Source organism: Brachionichthys hirsutus, chromosome 19 (assembly GCF_040956055.1).
Source record: "Brachionichthys hirsutus isolate HB-005 chromosome 19, CSIRO-AGI_Bhir_v1, whole genome shotgun sequence".
Classification (NCBI taxonomy): Eukaryota; Metazoa; Chordata; class Actinopteri; order Lophiiformes; family Brachionichthyidae; genus Brachionichthys; species Brachionichthys hirsutus.
Window position 1 is genome coordinate 1,226,595 of NC_090915.1, and position 17,128 is coordinate 1,243,722.

General features: G+C 58.4%; 2 protein-coding genes and 1 long non-coding RNA gene across 3 annotated transcripts; 2 read left to right on the forward strand and 1 right to left on the reverse strand.

The window, feature by feature from the left end:
* Positions 1 to 6: 6 nt before the first annotated feature.
* Positions 7 to 979, forward strand: LOC137908298 (uncharacterized). Its single transcript, XR_011105966.1, has 2 exons — positions 7 to 175; positions 252 to 979. It is a non-coding gene; the product is annotated as an uncharacterized lncRNA (long non-coding RNA).
* A 140-nt stretch (positions 980 to 1,119) lies between these two features.
* On the reverse strand, positions 1,120 to 9,181 carry mtrex (Mtr4 exosome RNA helicase). The gene is made up of 27 exons (XM_068752682.1): positions 9,071 to 9,181; positions 8,401 to 8,538; positions 8,153 to 8,219; positions 7,976 to 8,038; positions 7,780 to 7,892; positions 7,524 to 7,698; positions 7,358 to 7,448; positions 7,158 to 7,282; positions 6,965 to 7,063; positions 6,568 to 6,688; positions 6,359 to 6,490; positions 6,101 to 6,180; positions 5,912 to 6,022; positions 5,595 to 5,696; positions 4,764 to 4,889; positions 4,538 to 4,688; positions 4,263 to 4,435; positions 4,108 to 4,176; positions 3,921 to 4,046; positions 3,746 to 3,856; positions 3,462 to 3,650; positions 2,135 to 2,298; positions 1,961 to 2,066; positions 1,833 to 1,889; positions 1,592 to 1,754; positions 1,344 to 1,448; positions 1,120 to 1,218 (listed from the first exon to the last, which is right to left on the reverse strand). Exons 1-27 carry the CDS (start codon positions 9,169 to 9,171, stop codon positions 1,166 to 1,168), a joined length of 3,111 nt encoding a protein of 1,036 aa, XP_068608783.1. The 5' UTR covers positions 9,172 to 9,181; the 3' UTR covers positions 1,120 to 1,165.
* Positions 9,182 to 9,325: 144 nt separating this feature from the next.
* Positions 9,326 to 16,297, forward strand: dhx29 (DEAH (Asp-Glu-Ala-His) box polypeptide 29). The gene is made up of 28 exons (XM_068752624.1): positions 9,326 to 9,536; positions 9,708 to 9,781; positions 9,943 to 10,056; positions 10,139 to 10,268; positions 10,356 to 10,480; positions 10,548 to 10,697; positions 10,858 to 10,984; positions 11,054 to 11,212; positions 11,292 to 11,460; positions 11,533 to 11,653; positions 11,741 to 12,127; positions 12,206 to 12,472; positions 12,547 to 12,690; positions 12,752 to 12,928; positions 12,992 to 13,132; positions 13,210 to 13,354; positions 13,465 to 13,585; positions 13,687 to 13,771; positions 13,884 to 13,972; positions 14,191 to 14,319; positions 14,402 to 14,477; positions 14,562 to 14,786; positions 14,875 to 15,011; positions 15,085 to 15,175; positions 15,315 to 15,614; positions 15,699 to 15,830; positions 15,906 to 16,002; positions 16,123 to 16,297. The coding sequence occupies exons 1-28, from the start codon at positions 9,374 to 9,376 to the stop codon at positions 16,176 to 16,178; spliced, it is 4,131 nt and encodes a 1,376-aa protein (XP_068608725.1). The 5' UTR covers positions 9,326 to 9,373; the 3' UTR covers positions 16,179 to 16,297.
* The last annotated feature ends 831 nt before the right edge of the window (positions 16,298 to 17,128 follow it).

Genomic DNA, 17,128 nt, shown 5'->3' on the forward strand with positions numbered 1-17,128 from the left:
CTACCTGCAGGCTCGGCTCCGGGCCGACTGGGCCCGCCTGCTCAGACCCACGCTGCAGTTTTTCCTGATCGCTGCCTCCGTGTACACGGGATTATCCAGGGTGTCGGATTACAAACACCACTGGAGCGACGTGCTGACCGGACTCCTGCAGGGGGCCCTCATGGCCATCCTGGTGGTGAGTCATGTCTGAACTACACTCAGTGCTGCCCCCCCCATTGATGGCTTTAGTAACCCCCCCCCCCATCTTGTAGGTGTTCTTTGTGTCAGACTTTTTCAAGCCACTGGAGAATCCCTGCGCAGAGGAAACCATAACGGACCCAAACCTGCAAGAATGCACGACCAACGGAAACCGCTTAGAGTCGTAACTCGGCTACCGGCGGCCCCCGCCCCTCCCCGCCCCAGCAGTTCCAGCTCCCGTCCAGCCCCCTGCATGGATTTGAAACGTACCCGAGGAAGCCGGCGGCTCGCCCGGAAGCTTCCGGAAGGCGCCGCCGTCTCTGACCGCCGGTCCTCCATCAGGACGCCACTAACCGGCCGCGCCTGCAGGACGGGACGGGCCACTCTGCAGATCCCACCAATGATCCGCATGCAGCTGCTGAGTGGGCGGACTTTAAGGCACGCACCCACCAAGGGTCCGCTTCATGACCCGGCACCAGGATCTGGTCTGGGATCAGAGACTGAACTCGTCCCTGCCTCCGTTCTCCAGCTCTTTAACCCAAATGCCGTCCCGCTGGGGGGGGCAGACGCTCACGCGTTGCCTTCTCTGGACCGCCTGCCGCTAGCAGAGTGAACAAACGTGCTTCTGTTCCATCTGTAGGTAGAAACGGGAACCCGGACGGGCCTTTATTGCAAAAAGACAACCAAATGTCAGACGCATGTACAAACGTCTCAGACGAGAGAAGCGTCGGATGCAACCAGAGAACACGTCGGATGTACACGTGAAAATAAAGCTTGACGTGCGTTTCCTGTCTCAGCACAATCCTGCCAGCTTTTTCCGCTGGCCTGAATGAAAAACGTTCCCGGTGCGCTTCCGGGCCCGAGTAAATCCGCTGGAGAGTTACTGAACCTCTGGGAGTAAATGCAGAACATTTTACCTAAATAGTCTAAAATAAAACCCGAGGCCTTCAGATAGAAGGGATCTGGGGGGGGGGGGGGGGGGGCGTCGCTACAGGTAGAGACTCGCAGCGAAGACGATGTCTCGCTTGATCTTCGTTATTCCTGCAGACACAAACAAAGAACGAATTCGAGCTTCACTCCATCCGAACAGGCTGGAACATTAAAAGCCCCGACGGTGACGCGAGAGGAATCTGGCTCCGCCTCCCCCTCCTCGCTCCGGTTCTCACCTTCAGCGAACTTGTTCTCCAGTTCCGTGTTGCCGATGGCTTTGGCTGCGGAACACATCTGTCGTAGAACCTCCTCCAGGCGGCGCATGCAGCGGATGATGCTCCCTGCAGGAGAGAGAGAGAGCGCACGTCAGAGCGAGGCTTCTAGAGAAGGATCAGGTCTTCGCTGGCGTCCAGGGTCCAGGGTGCCGGCCTGGACACACGTCTGGATCTGAATCACGTTTTTTGTTCATCGGCCTCTTGATCACCTTCAAAGACGTCGGTCATCTTGCAGATCTGGGCGAAGGTGGCGCCGTTGGCCCAGGCGAACACCACGTCCATCAGGTGGGGCTTGAACTGGTTCAGGTACGTCTCCTCGTCCACCTCCAGCTTGGCGTCTGCAGAGACCTTGGCGATGCGCTTTGCACATTCCTGAAACCAGAGGACGTTGATCCCGGGACGTCGAGACGCGAGGACGCCGGCGCCCGGGACAGAGCGGCGTCGCCTCACCTGCATCTGCCTCAGAGGCGCGGCCAGTTGCTCGGTCAGTTTGGGCATCTCGCTGGCCTGGAGGACAGAAAGACAACGTCGGGATCTCTGGGGCGACCCGGAGGACCTGGAGGCGTTTGGGTTCCTACGTTCTCCTGGAAGACGAAGCAGGACAGGAGGGCGGCGGCCTGTTGGACCGTCAGGTCGTTGAAGAGGCCATTAAAGATCATCTCAGTCAGCAGGAGCTCATCGCCGCTGGGAGGAGACAGACGGGGCGTTACGCCGCCAAACGGGGAACCACAGGTGGAAGCATCCGGCGCTACCTGCTGATCTCACAGGCGACCCGGCCTTTCATCTCGATGACATCAGACGGCGTGGCGAAGCCCAGGCGCCTCAGGACTCTCTTCCTGCACTTCAGCTTGTCCATCTGCAGGACGGTGCGAGCTTTCTTCAGATCTCGCCTGGCTGCCCGGATGTCTGCTGCGATCTAACGCACACACACACACACACACACACGCACACACACACACACGCACACACACACACACACACACACACACACGCACACACACGCACACGCCTTTTACTTCAGAGGCATCCCTCTCCTTCCTCTCAGCGGCGTTAACTTTCCGAACACACGAACAGAGTCCAGGTTTCTGAGACCGTTCCTCCGGATGCACGTCATCGCCGATCGGGGTCGTTAAAGTCAACCTTCCCGTTTCATTCTGCTGCCTCACCATTCCGTTCCGTGGTCAAAGTCGACCCGTGTGGTCGGCTAAGAGGCCGCTGATAATCTAACCGAAGCAACAATCAGTCACCGAGTGGGAGATAACAGTCGTTTACGTCCAGGAGCAATAAATCCGCTCGGCGCCGTTTCCCTCGGCTCAGCTTCACGCCGGCGTTTCCCTCGGCCCGGCTTCACGCCGGCGTTTCCCTCGGCCCGGCTTCACGCCGACGTTTCCCTCGGCCCGGCTTCACGCCGGCGTTTCCCTCGGCCCGGCTTCACGCCGGCGTTTCCCTCGGCCCGGCTTCACGCCGACGTTTCCCTCGGCCCGGCTTCACGCCGACGCTCGCCGGCATTTCCCACGGCTCGGCTTCACGCCGACGTTTCCCACGGCCCGGCTTCACGCCGACGCTCGCCGGCGTTTCCCACGGCCCGGCTTCACGCCGGCGTTTCCCTCGGCCCGGCTTCACGCCGGCGTTTCCCTCGGCCCGGCTTCACGCCGACGTTTCCCTCGGCCCGGCTTCACGCCGACGCTCGCCGGCATTTCCCACGGCTCGGCTTCACGCCGACGTTTCCCACGGCCCGGCTTCACGCCGACGCTCGCCGGCGTTTCCCACGGCTCGGCTTCACGCCGGCGTTTCCCCCGGCTCGGCTTCACGCCGACGCTCGCCGGCGTTTCCCACGGCTCGGCTTCACGCCGACGCTCGCCGGCGTTTCCCCCGGCCCGGCTTCACGCCGACGCTCGCCGGCGTTTCCCTCGGCTCGGCTTCACGCCGACGCTCGCCGGCGTTTCCCTCGGCCCGGCTTCACGCCGGCGTTTCCCACGGCCCGGCTTCACGCCGACGCTCGCCGGCGTTTCCCTCGGCTCGGCTTCACGCCGACGCTCGCCGGCGTTTCCCTCGGCTCGGCTTCACGCCGTTTCTCACCAGAGCTTTCTTCTCGCAGAGCGAGTAAACGGCCTCCAGGTCGGGGTCGCTGTGCAGCGAGTGGGAGTACATCCGGTGCTCAAAGGCCTCCACCTTCTGGATGACCTTCTTCAGGGCGGGGTCCTTGATGCCCATGTCGTCCACGGGGTCGAGGAGCGGGACGCCGTCTGGGAAGCGTTTCTGGACCTCCTGGGGAGGGACAAAACAAAAAGCAACCGCTTCAGAAGGCTCGCCCTCCCCTTTGGTTGGAGCTCCTCCCCCTCGCCGTGTCCTGATGCTTCTACCTGAATGGACTTGAGCATCAGCTGCCGGTTGTCGAAGGGCCGCAGGTCTTTGGGGATGTAAAGACGGACGGAGCTGATGGACGTGAGGAGGTGGAGCATCACCGGGACGACCTGGACAACAACGGACTCAGAGACCGCCCACATCGGTGGACGGGATCGGACTTTGCTCGCCCACCTGCATCTCTCCGGCCTCCTTCGGGCCGGCAGGTCTCGCCGCCTCGGTCGCAGCGTCCTTCACGCTGTCTTTGCTGCAGTGGAGCAGAACCTCCACCACATACAGCGGTTCTGGGTCGGCGCCGGCCTGAACGGAAAGCCGCATCAGCCCCAGCAGGCACGGACTGACGCGCGGTACCGAGACGCACCTTCACGTTGGCCTTCTTGCTGAAGTTCACCACGGCCCCCCAGCCGAAGTCGGACTCCTCACTCTTGATCTGAGGGACGGAGACACAAAGCAGGACGTGAGAAGCCGGAGGGACGGCCGCCGGGCGGGCCGGGGCGAGATGGAGCGACGGCCTACCTTGACGAGCCGCCCCGGCTGCAGGAAGGGGAGGCAGTATTTGGGTCTGTGGATGAACTCCTGGATCTCCTGGCCCAGCTTGGCCAGCTGCTGCCGGATCTTAAAGTACGTGACCACGTTGTCTTCGTTGGGGATCTCGATGGCGTGGTACTGCTCCTCGTACTTCTTTATCTCTGCACAGAGGAATCACGTTTCACGCGAGAACCAGGACAGGGAGCCAGGGAGCGACGGCCTGGGGGGCGGGCCTGGGGGGCGGGCCTGGGGGGCGGACTCACTCTCCACCACACCGGGTAAAGCCCTGTAGTGCTGGAACTGGTAGAAGGATTTCTCCAGCATGTACTCGGGGTTGATCTCCTCCACCCGCAGCAGGTTGAGCACCATGTTGTAGGTCAGGTGGAAGGCGCTGTTCAGAGGGTCGGCCGAGCCCTGCAAGACGAGCAGCCAATCACAGAGCAGCTGGTCCGACGGAACCGTGGCGCCGCAGCGCCGCGTGGACGCTACCTTGAGCAGCTGTTTGCCCACAGCCGGACTCATCTTCTCATCCACCATGAAGATGACGATGCCCCGGTCGTCCATCCCTCTCCTCCCGGCTCGCCCCGACATCTGGATGTACTCGCCCGACGTAATCTACATCACACGGGGTCCCACGTCGGATCAGGGCGGATGATCAACCGACAATAAGAAGCTCGCAGATACACAGATGCATTCTTCTGTGTACATATAATTGAATACTTGTTGTAATACTGTAATACGACCCTGCACTAAGATTAAGAAACGCTTCCGCCTGAAATAAATAGAATAAAACAAAATAAATAAATAAATAGTGTCTGAAATAAAAATCATTTGATCTTCAAACATTCAGACACAGAAAAGAGTCTTTTAGAAGTAATGAAACGAAAGACTCGGCATGGTGAAGACCTCTCGTCTTCGTCACACACGGCTCCGGCTCCACGCCGTTTACGGATCCGCTCAGTATTTCAGGCCTGCGCTTGATTTAAGTGTCTTCCTGGAACGACAGCTGTGTTTGAGCGAGCCTGCGTGGAGCTTTGGCTCCACCAGTCGCAGCAGATGTTCCTCATAAAGCTCTGGAGTTTCTGTGTGTGTGTGCGTGCGTGTGTGTGTGCGCGCCGCTAATCCATGCATGTGAGGTGAAGACGAAGGCCGATCCGGGACACGGCCAGCCCGGTTCTTGTAAACACCACGTGGCTGTTTACGTGGCGGCGCTAGCTGCGGACCTGATAAAGGGTCCAGAAGGTTCTGCTGCGCCTCCACCGGACACACAGAACCGGTCAGAGATAGAGGAGCAGTGCGCGGATGGGAACGCGTTCTTACGAAGCGGTGGGTCTTGCCATCGAACTTGCGCGCGCTGGTGAAGAGCACGGTGCGAGCCGGCATGTTGATGCCCATGGCGAACGTCTCCGTGGCGAACAGCGCCTGGGAAGACAGGAAAACATCGACTTCGTTCTCAGCGTGAGGCGTTCGATGGCGCCCAGAGAAGCCCAGCGGCGCCTTCAAAGGCGTTTATGTCTGCATCCAGAGCGTTTCAGAGTAGAAACGGCCGCGTCGTGACCCTGAAACACGAATCAAGTGGAGCAGAATCCTTTCTCCTCCGTGCTTGCTGGACCAGAGGAACAGAATCAGCGCCGCACCTTCAGCAGCCCTTCAGAGAACAGGATCTCGATGGTCTCCTTCAGGATGGGCAGCAGGCCGCCATGATGGATCCCGATCCCCCTCTTCAACAGCGGGAGAACGTGCTCCACCTGGGACGGGAGCAGATAGCAAAGACAGATCTGGCATGGCGGCTAGACTGCATGAGGAAGAAGAGCGGCCCTCCTCACCTGGGGGAGCTTCTTGTCTTCGTCTGAGAGACAGTCCACGGCGTTGTTGAACACTTCCTCCACCAGCCGCTTCTCATCGTCTGGATCAGGAACACGAAAACCGGTTTAAGCATCAACAGGATCCTCTTGTTCAAAGCTCCGTGTCCCTCAGCGAGACACCTGGACCTCAGTGTCCACAGTCCAGGTGAGGACACTGGGGCCACGCCCAACCTGCTGGAGAACCAGAGCCTGCTCCGAACCCCCCCGGGGTCCACACACCTCTGTTGAAGTCCAGCTTGGCCGCCTGCAGCGCGTACGCCTCGCACTCCTTCTTGCTGAAGCTGAAGATGATGACGGGCTGGAAGTTCCTCTCCATGATCATCTTCACGATCTTGAATACGCTGGACGGACCTGCAGGAGCCACCAGACGTTTAACCGAAGGCTTTTTATTATCAATCAGACACACACACACACCCACACACACACACCTTTAGTGCCCCCTTTGCGCCCTCTCGGGTCCCACTTGCCCCCTCCACTGCTGCCCCCCGGATCCCCTGCATCCCTCAGCACCTGCATAGCCGTGTTGAAATTGTCCTCCCTGAAGTCTCCCTGAAGACAAACAGAACATGTTACGCTCCAAAATAATTCAGATTGACATTAACAAAATATCAATAACGCTGGGGTTTGATCTGATCCAAGCCTCTACACAACATTTTGCGGTAAAATCAGTTGTTTTTTGCCTCATTGTGGCAACAGAAACACAAAAACAACCGGACAAACATTCAGGTCTGAAGACACGACCTCCTGAGAGGAATGAGAGCAGCGAGACTCGTGGTGGGATTAGCCAACTGCCCCTGCACAGGGCAGTTCAGTGTCCAGCCTTACGTTCTCATCAACAACCAGGTGGAGGCCGTCGCCCCCTGCTGGGAAGACGTAATGCTGCAGCGGAGTGGGCCGGTAGTCTGTGTAGACCACATGGCACGGCTGCAGGACACAGAAACACGTGATCAATAATCCATCGAGCAGAAAAACCAAAGACGTGATCCTGATCCGGACCCGTCCAATCGGAACAACTCACCTGCTTGTGCAGGTGGCAAATCCACTCAGCGAACTGCCTGGCGTTGGGGATGGTGGCCGAGAGGAAGACGTAGTGCACGTTGTCAGGAAGGAGAATGATGGTCTCCTCCCACACGACGCCACGCTCTGAAAGACACGGACTCATGAGTGGAACGCAGCGAGCGGGACCCGAGCGGAGCTTGGTCCGAGTTCTGCACGCACCGGCGTCTCGCATGTAGTGGATCTCATCGAAGACGACCCACGCCACCTCCCTCATGATCTCAGAGCCCCGGTACAGCATGCTCCTCAGGATCTGTGAGGAGAACGGCTCATGAGGCTCACGGCTCCACGCCGCGCCGCCGCACCGCCGCCGGGCGGGAGGCCTCACCTCTGTCGTCATGACGAGACAGGAGGCGGTGGGGTTGATGGTGACATCGCCCGTCATCAGTCCCACATCCTGGAACTCCTCGTACATCTCTCGGTACTTCTGGTTGGAGAGGGCCTTGATGGGGCTGGTGAAGATCACTCTCTGCTTCTCTCTCAGCGCCAAGGCGATAGCGTATCTACGCCAGGGTGACAGAGGTCGAGCTGGGGTCACGCCTTCCCATGAAACCCTCGTTGACCTCGTGTCGACTGATACTCACTCAGCACACACGGTCTTGCCAGCAGAGGTGTGCGCAGACACGAGCACAGACTCATTGTTGTCGATGCACAAGATGGCCTCACGCTGGAACGGGTCGAGGGTGAAAGGGTACTCCTGCAAGACGGAAAGCAGGTCATACTGCTAGCCCGGCGCCGCGACAGGAGAACCAGCCGACTGGTTGGAAAGCAACGGCGTACCTTCGCCGCCTTCCCAACTCGTGCTTTCAATGCTTTGTACTGGTCACTGGCCGGCAGAGCTACCTGTTGAACAAAAACCGATTAGCAATTAGCAACGTGGCGTTAAAACCACATTACATGAAGCAACCTTTATCGATCGGTGCGATTGCTACATCAGAAGTATTAAGCTTGCTTTACCTCGTGCGAGCATCCTTCCACCGCCTCCACCTGCTCCACCCTCACCTGGGGCATAAATTCTGCCTCACTACGGAAAACAAAGCACAGTTTGCACCGCGATATCAGAGCCGGGCGTTCCACCTCACGGCACTCCGAGTTCTTCACGCGGATGACTAAACGCGAGGAATCAATGGCAGCTGATCGGGGTTTATAATCTGAAGCTAGAACTCGGCTTTCACGTTGTTAATGTTGACATGAACTCGTCTCACTTCAGGTCGCTCGCCGACACCGCCTCATGTCGAGGTTTCTTCCCGAGCACCACGTCCTCGCCGCCGTCGTCCGCCTCCCTCTTGCCGCGGGCCGATGGACCAGCATCCTTGCCGGCATCATTCTTACCTAAAACCTTTCTGCAAAAGACAAAAACAAAGATAGAGTCAGCCAAAATAATGTGCACACACAACGGGAAAATAAAAACTTAGTACACAGACTGCACCGGTGGCACTTGGACAAGAAGCTGGATATGCATGTGCAACAATCCCATCGGGCCCGCTTCCCACGCAGCAGCTAAACACGGATACGCTTTAACGTATTCATTCGCGACGTCTGAAAACGTTTTATTTCCCTGGTGTGTGCAGACATTACTCTGCACATGTGGTTTGTCTACATTTAGCTAGCTAGCTAGCAGCTTGGCTGTTTCATATCCGACCATCTACGTCACACAAAAACGGCTTAAAATGTGAACTCGTACAAACCCAATAAATGAATCAACAATCAGAGTCAAGACTTATTACTGTAACTAGTCAGCGTTTCGCTTTGATACCGCTGCTGCGCTAGCTAGCTAGCTAGCACGGACTAGCTTCATCTAGTGTAAGTCGCGGACAGGAAGTGACGTTCATCGCCATTAACCGTCCTCGTCTCCATTTAGCCGCTCGGACCTACCCGATGTCCGGCGCCGAGCCAGCAGGCGTCTTCTTGCTAGCGGTCGTTTGTTGTTCATCGTCAAACACGCTGAACAGCCCGTCGTCAAAGGCGTCCGCCATGTTTGCTAAAGACACGCTTCCCACAATGCACCACGAGTTTACTCCCCGGAAATACTGTATTCCCGGTACGGCAGCCGCGTTGCCCAAAAGTGTTCCCACCCGACATGAGAAGGAGCTGCGCGTTTGCGACCAGACTCTCCGTCTTTGACTCGGCAGCCCGTCGCTAACGGGGGCGAGCTTCGGCCGGCGTTCCGGTTACATCATGGGCGGAAAGAAGAAGAAGTCGGCGGCGCGGGCGCCCCCCCCGGTGCCCCCCCCGGGCAGGGCTGGGGCTCCTGAAGCCAGGAACGGCGTGGCGGAGGAGGCGAAGAAACAGCCAGCCGGCAACAGACTGGCCAAAGCAGCAAAAGAGAGTAAATCAAAAGGTCCGACATTCCTCAGCCTCACCTGAATGACGTCACCGCAGCGTTCATGTTTAGGTGTTCTGTAGACGTTCCTCCAGCCTCACCTGAGTGACGCGTCTCTGATCGCATCATCACGCCTGATTCTGAATGAACAGCATCGAATGTTTGCCTGATGCTGTTTCCCTCTTCCAGCTCCAAAGACCTACAGCCTGTCCAGCGCCGCCCAGGTGGACGCAGGTGCAGCCTCGGACAAGTCCATCCTGAAAGTGAGCGGACGGACGTCCCCGTCCCCGTCCCTCAGGGGATGGGGACGGGGACTAGAAAGATTCTAATCCACCAGTGTTTTAAACCAGCATCAGTTAGCGTTTGGGTCAGTAACCCTCCTGACCTTACCTGAAACTCAGGTGTGTTTGACCCTTCGATGCAGGTTAGCATACAGGCGGAGCTGGAGAAGAAGATCATCAAGCTAATCAATGACTTCCGGGAGGAGAACGGGGACAAAGGGCCGATATCGGGCAGACTCACGACCAAGAAGCTGCTGGTGAGCCCCCCCCCCGTCCCGTCCCCCCCCCCGTCTCCGATCTGTGGGAGCTCTGCTTCGTGTTAGCTTGTCCGTCTTGCAGGACCTGTACACGGCGCTCCAGAAGTTCAACTTCAAGAGGGAGCACATCGAGGAGGCGATGAAGAGTAGCGTGCTGTACGGCGGCGATCTCCACTCGGCTCTGGATTGGCTCTGCCTCAACCTGAGAGACGGTAGGACGCCGTCGCTATGACGACGGGAGGACGGCGTCTTTCTCAGCCGACTCTTACCACCTGTGACGTCTCCTGTCTTCGTTCCAGAGGAGCTCCCGGAAGGTTTCAGCCAGCAGATGCAGGAGGAGAGCCAGAAGAGCCGGCCCCGGTTCCAGCTGCCTGCCCCCCCCAGCCCCAAAGTACCCAGCAACAGCCGCAAAGACCCCCCCAAGGTGTGTGTCTGCTCGCAGGAGTGCGTTGCTGCACTGGCTGGTTGTGGTGACCGCCGTGTTTCCACAGACCACAGAGGAAGACGAGGCTGCCAGCGTGAAGGACTGGATCTTAAGGTACGCTGAGCAGAGCAGCGAGGAGGAGGAGGAGGAGGAGGAGGACGAAGAGCGAGGACGGATGAAGATGCACAATCCTGAACTGGATGAGAAGTTTGATCCAGTAAGAAAAAAGGACTGAGACTTCTTTAAGTAAAGAAATATTTCAGTTTATTGCAGGATAACTGATGCCAGTGTTCATGCTATGCTAAGCTACCATGCTGTGCCGCTAGCCTGACATTAGCTCATAGGTTGTGTGTGTGTGTGTGTGTGTGCGTGCACAGAATGACTCGTATTTGGGCCTCACTGCTCAATTGTATGACACAAAAGAAGTGGCGGCTGCTGCTAAGCTAAAGGGGGACAAGGCGGGCCAGAGGACGTCCCAGGACAGGATCCGCGTCATCCAGCAAGGTCGGCGTGTTCCGCTCGCGTCCAGCCGTCTCTGGCTGGCGCCGAACAAACGGACTCTTCTCTCCGTAGAGATGAAGCAGCTGGAGTCCCACCCCGTGTTCAACCCGGCGGTGAAAGTCGTAGACGCTCCTCAGGGTGCAAAGAGAGCCGCTGCCGTCGGCGAGGACCGAGACCAGCTCGTCTTCGGGCTGTTTGAACGAGCCGACAAAGCCCCCCCTGCAGAGAAAGGTCCGAACGCACGCCGGAGCGCTTCAACGGTTCCGCCGTGGAAAACGCTCTAATCGCCGTTTTCCATTTTCCCTTCCAGCTGTGAAAAAGAACGAGCCGAAGGACATCCGTAATTTTGACTACACGGCTCGCAGCTGGACGGGAAAGTCCCCCAAACAGTTCCTCATCGACTGGGTCCGGAAAAACCTGCCCAAGAGTCCACCGCCGGCTTTCCACAAGGTCTCCGTGGGACGATACTGGAGATGCAAGTAAGTGTGTCTCTGCGTCCCTGAAGAGGAGGATCTGAAGGGGGGTTGATCAGCGGCGACTGCGTTGAGCAGGGTGCGAGTCCAGAGGCCCGACGACGTTCTGGAGGTGTGTCCAACCATCCTGACCGAGGACGGCATGCAGGCGCAGCATCTGGCAGCAACGCTGGGGCTCTACAACCTGGTCAAGGGACAGGTGAGACGTGGACGGGATGTCGGCGTCGGCCCTCGGGGTCACCCCGTGGTCACCCCGTGGTCACCCCGCTGCTTCTCCTCCTGCCAGTCGGTGCACCAGCTCCTCCCCCCCACCTACAGAGACGTGTGGCTGGAGTGGAGAGAGAACGAGCAGCAGGAGCAGGAGGAGAGCCGCTCCGCCGCCAACAAGCCCAGAGACCAGTTCATCTCCCGGCTGCTGAGCAGACTCAAGCAGCAGCCGGGCCAGAGCCAGGCGCCGGAGTCTGGATCCGCAGGCCGGCGAGCCGGGGCGGGGGAGGCGGAGCCGGAGGAGTCCTGGGAGAACCTGGCAGGACTGGAGCTTGAGGAGGAAGGAGAAGCGCTGGAGGAGGAGAGTGTGAAGCGAGGAGGGGGGAAGGAAGGGGCGGCAGACCTGGAGGCGTCCAGAGAGCTCCTCAAACGGCTGAGGACGTCCCCGCTGGCCCGCAGGCTGCAGGTAGGGACGCCGCCGGCGGCTGGACGGCCCGCCATGGTGGACCGGGTTAAATTAAAGGTGCATTCTGACCCCATCAAGGCGGAGCGGGCGCTGCTTCCAGTCTTCCAGCATCGCCATCGGATCCTGGAGGCTCTGCAGCGCCACCCGGTGGTGGTGGTGGCCGGGGAGACGGGCAGCGGGAAGAGCACTCAGATCCCGCAGTTCCTCCTGGAGGAGCTGTTGGCAGGAGGCGGAGCAGCGCGGCCCTGCAGCATCGTGGTGACGCAGCCCCGGAGGATCTCCGCCATGAGCCTCGCCTGCAGGGTCAGCCAGGAGCTGGGCTGCGAGGACGGGCCGGGGTCAAAGGTTAAAGGCTCGCCTCGCTCACACATCTGGGAGGCCCGACCCTCAGCTGCTCTAATGATGGCATGTGACCCCAGACGTCGCTGTGCGGCTACCAGATCCGGATGGAGAACCAGTCGGGGGGGTGGACCCGCCTCCTGTACTGCACCACCGGCGTGCTGCTGAGGAAGCTGCAGCACGACAGACACCTCAGCGCCCTGACCCACGTCATCGTCGACGAGGTCCGCGCGTTCCCACGGGGCCTTCCGTGGCCTGCGAGGTTCTAAGAGCGTCTCTCCTCAGGTCCACGAGCGCAGCGTCCAGTCGGACTTCCTGTTGACCATCCTGAAGGACGTGGTCATGAGGAGGTCGGACCTGCGGCTGATCCTCATGAGCGCCACGGTGGACTGCGACAAGTTCTCCAACTACTTCCACCGCTGCCCGGTGATCAGCGTCCCCGGCCGGGCCTTCCCAGTGGAGGTGAGCTAACGGACGCTGGGCTCGCCGGGGGCGGGGCTCAAGCCCCCCTGCTTCTGTCTCCAGGTGTCCCACCTGGAAGACATCGTGGAGCAGACTGGCTACGTCCTGGAGAAGGACTCCGAGTACTGCCAGAGAATCCTCGAAGACGAAGAGGAGGTCTGCGTCTCCGTCACGCAGAAAGGTGGCAAGGCGTTCCAGCACCAGGTAACAAGCGCTCCCTGGAGCCCCGATGGGGGGGGGGGGTCGCGGCGCCCTCACCATGTGACTCCCGTCTGCTCCAGGAGGCGATCATGAGGGACTCCCTCCCTGGCTGGGACCTGGGTCCAGGCCTCGACCACTTCAGCAGCAGGACTCGGCAGGTCCTGCAGTTCATGAACCCCAATAAGATCAACATGGACTTACTGGTGGAGCTGATCGACTACATCGGTACGTCTCGTCCTCGTCCTCGTCCCCGTCTTCGTCCTCGTCCTCTCCGGCCGCCTGCCTGAACCGTTTTGTCCCACATGTCGTGTTTGAACCTTTTCATGCTCTGCCAGACAAATCGCCGCAGTTTGCGGAGGTGGCCGGCGCCGTCCTCGTCTTCCTCCCTGGTCTGGCTCACATCCAGCAGCTCTTTGACCTTCTGACCTCAGACCAGAGGTTCAGGGACAGAAACAGGTGGCGTAGAAACACTGAATGTACTCAGAATATTTGTACACACACTGTACTCGCTAACATTTCCATGTGGTTTCACCGTGGCCTGTGATTGGCTCGTTCAGGTTCCGGCTGGTTGCTCTGCACTCCACGTTGTCTTCTAAGGACCAGGCCTCTGCCTTCACAGTGCCCCCTGCTGGAGTTAGAAAGGTAGAGCTAGTAATGAGATCTTTCTGTTTCGTCCGTCCCGCTTGAGTGGATGATTGTGTTTGTTCTGAAACGAACATCTGGTTTAGCTAACAGCTGGCTGCTGCTCTTTCAGATTGTCCTGTCGACGAACATCGCTGAGACGGGCGTGACTATTCCTGACGTCGTTTTTGTCATCGATACTGGAAAGACTAAAGAGAATAAGTAAGAACAACTCTAGAAAAGTCTTCACTTTAGCATCTGTTAGCTTACACGTGTTCTACAACATTGACGTTAACGGTGCCTAGCGGCATGCTAACGGGAGAGGATGTCTGCGCCGTGTTCGCCCACTTTGTGTTGCCATGCCGACGTGTTTAGGCCCAGAGCAGCTTAAACTAGAAGAATGACTGGAGCTCAAATCGATCATCTCGCGGTGTGTTCAGGTTCCACGAGAGCAGCCAGATGAGCTCTCTGGTGGAAACGTTTGTTTCCAAAGCCAGCGCCCTCCAGAGGCAGGGGAGGGCAGGACGGGTCCGAAGCGGCTTCTGCTTCAGACTCTACCCCGAGTTCAGGTCCGGACGATCTCGCTTTGGTGTTTGGCTTCATTACATCGTGTCCCTCTTGTCTGATCCGCCCCGTTTGGTTTGAGCGCAGGTTTAACGCCTTCATGGATTATTCCATCCCAGAGATACTCCGGGTCCCGCTGGAGGAACTCTGCCTTCATATCATGGTGAGTAAACCGGACGCCGGCCCCCGGCATTCTGCTGCACGCGGGACAAACCCAAAGCTCCTCAGATACTTGATCTCCCTTCAGAAATGCCAGTACGGCTCTCCAGAGGACTTCCTGGGCCGGGCCCCGGACCCCCCCCAGCCCCAGTCTGTGAGCAACGCCGTCAGCCTGCTGAGGAGGATGGGCGCGTGCCAACTCACCGCTCACCTGCTCACCCCGCTGGGACACCACCTGGCGAGTCTCCCCGTCAACGTGAAGATCGGGAAGATGCTGATCTACGGCGCCATCCTCGGCTGCCTGGAGCCCATAGTGCGTCGGCGTCCCCCATCGGGTCCAGGAATGTTTAACTCATTCAGTGCCGGCAGATTGAGCTCATTTCGCTCACTCGTTTTTTCAGGCGACCATCGCAGCAGCCATCACTGAGAAGTCGCCGTTCTCCACGCCACTGAACAGGAAGGAGGAGGCGAACGTGGCCAAAGCTGCCCTGTCATTGGCCAACTCGGATCACCTGACGCTATACAGCGCGTACCTGGGGTACGGACTTCAGACGGCGACCTGGTTGCCGCCGCGGAGACGTCTCTGACGGACGTTTTCCTGTCGCCCTCAGGTGGAAGAATTCCCAGGCCGAAGGTCAGAGAGGAGAAACGTCCTACTGTAGGAAGTTCTTTCTCAATCGAGCAGCTCTCAGTACAATAGAGGTAGCGCACGCACGCACACACACGCACGCACGCGCACACACGCACGCGCACACACGCACGCACACACACGCACGCACACACACGCACGCACGCACACCTGTGACCTCCATCTTAAATCAGCTCTTCGGTCTCCACCCAGGAAGTGAAGTACGAGCTGATGAAGATGATGGAGCAGGCAGGTTTCTGTTCGTCTTCCTCCCCTTGGCGCTCTAAGACGACGCCCCCGGCCTCGCTGTCCAGGCAGCAGATCTCCGTCCTGAACGCCGTCCTGACCGCCGGCCTCTACGACAGCGTGGCCCGGGTCTTGTGCACCCCCTCCGTGGACGCGCTGGAGCGGGTGTCCTGCACCGTGGAGACGCCCCAGGGCAAGGCTCAGGTCCACCCGTCGTCGGTCAACCGCCACCTGCAGACGCACGGCTGGCTGCTGTACCAGGAGAAGGTGTGTGCGTGCGTGTGTGTGTGCGTGTGTGTGTGCGTGCGTGTGTGCGTGTTCCCCCGTCAGTGCTAACTCGTCACTCCACAGGTGAAGTACTCTAAGATCTACCTGCGGGACACCAGCCTGATTCCTCCGTTCCCCTTGCTGCTGTTCGGCGGTGACATCGACATTCAGCACAGAGAGAGGCTCATCACGCTGGACGGCTGGATCCACTTCCAGGTCAGAGGTCACCGGGACCGTCAGACCGGACCTGCTTCCAGGTGTAGTATCATTGAGTGTCGTTTGTCCTTCCAGGCTCCCGTCCGCATCGGCGTGATCTTCAAGCACCTGAGGAGGCTGATGGACTCTCTGCTGGAGAAGAAGCTGGAGAACCCGAGGATGAAGCTGGAGGGTAAACGCAGCCGGATGCATTTATACATTTATATATTTATACCTGCATCTTAATGTAAACGTCTCTTCATGAGTATGAGGGTTGGTTTTTATTACATCGGACTTTCCTTCCTTGCTGCAGACGAGAGGACCATCCGGGTGATTCTGGAGCTGATTAGATCAGAGAACGCCGTGTGACATCCGGGACCCGGCGGACCAGCGTAACAGGATGAACTCTGATACGAAATGCTTAAATCTGAGAATAAAAAAAAAGGTAACGATGTTGTCAGACATAAAATAAACGTGTACATATTTTAAAGGGCCGTTTCACTTTTGTCTGGTTTTATTTTTGTACAACTCATTAGTTACAGGTGAAGTAATTAAGTCTTAACTCCCACCCGTGTCCCACGCCGATTACATGTCCAGTCCCGTGTCCCACGCCGATTACGTGTCCAGTCCCGTGTCCCACGCCGATTAAATGTCCAGTCCCGTGTCCCACGCCGATTAAATGTCCAGTCCCGTGTCCCACGCCGATTACGTGTCCAGTCCCGTGTCCCACGCCGATTAAATGTCCAGTCCCGTGTCCCACGCCGATTAAATGTCCAGTCCCGTGTCCCACGCCGATTAAATGTCCAGTCCCGTGTCCCACGCCGATTACATGTCCAGTCCCGTGTCCCACGCCGATTAAATGTCCAGTCCCGTGTCCCACGCCAATTAAATGTCCAGTCCCGCGTCCCACGCCGATTACATGTCCAGTCCCGTGTCCCACGCCGATTAAATGTCCAGTCCCGTGTCCCACGCCGATTAAATGTCCAGTCCCGTGTCCCACGCCGATTAAATGTCCAGTCCCGTGTCCCACGCCGATTAAATGTCCAGTCCCGTGTCCCACGCCGATTAAATGTCCAGTCCCGTGTCCCACACCTGCCTGAAGGTCCTGGCGGTCACGTGTCCACAGCAGGTGACCAGCAAGACGAGTCCGGGGCGATGAAGAGGAAAGAACGACCACAGCGACACGGTGCTAAATTCAGGCACTTAAAAGGATCCTTACTTTATTTTGTTGTAATACAAAAGCATACAGAACCATGGAGACCCCCGTCAGATCGTACACTTACAGGACTAATAGTTACGTACAAGGCTTTGCCCCCGGC

Bases quoted from the DNA above. Each gene is read 5' to 3' on its own strand.
- mtrex (XM_068752682.1), bottom strand. From the start codon at position 9,171: ATGGCGGACGCCTTTGACGACGGGCTGTTCAGCGTGTTTGACGATGAA. The intron at 2,067-2,134 runs GTAGCGCCGGAT...GTCTCCTCCCAG, and splicing joins GTCGCCTGTGAGATCAGCAG to CGGCGATGAGCTCCTGCTGA. The intron at 1,755-1,832 runs GTGAGGCGACGC...CTCTGGTTTCAG, and splicing joins CGCCTCTGAGGCAGATGCAG to GAATGTGCAAAGCGCATCGC.
- dhx29 (XM_068752624.1), top strand. From the start codon at position 9,374: ATGGGCGGAAAGAAGAAGAAGTCGGCGGCGCGGGCGCCCCCCCCGGTG. The intron at 13,355-13,464 runs GTACGTCTCGTC...ATGCTCTGCCAG, and splicing joins GGAGCTGATCGACTACATCG to ACAAATCGCCGCAGTTTGCG. The intron at 15,615-15,698 runs GTGTGTGCGTGC...GTCACTCCACAG, and splicing joins GGCTGCTGTACCAGGAGAAG to GTGAAGTACTCTAAGATCTA.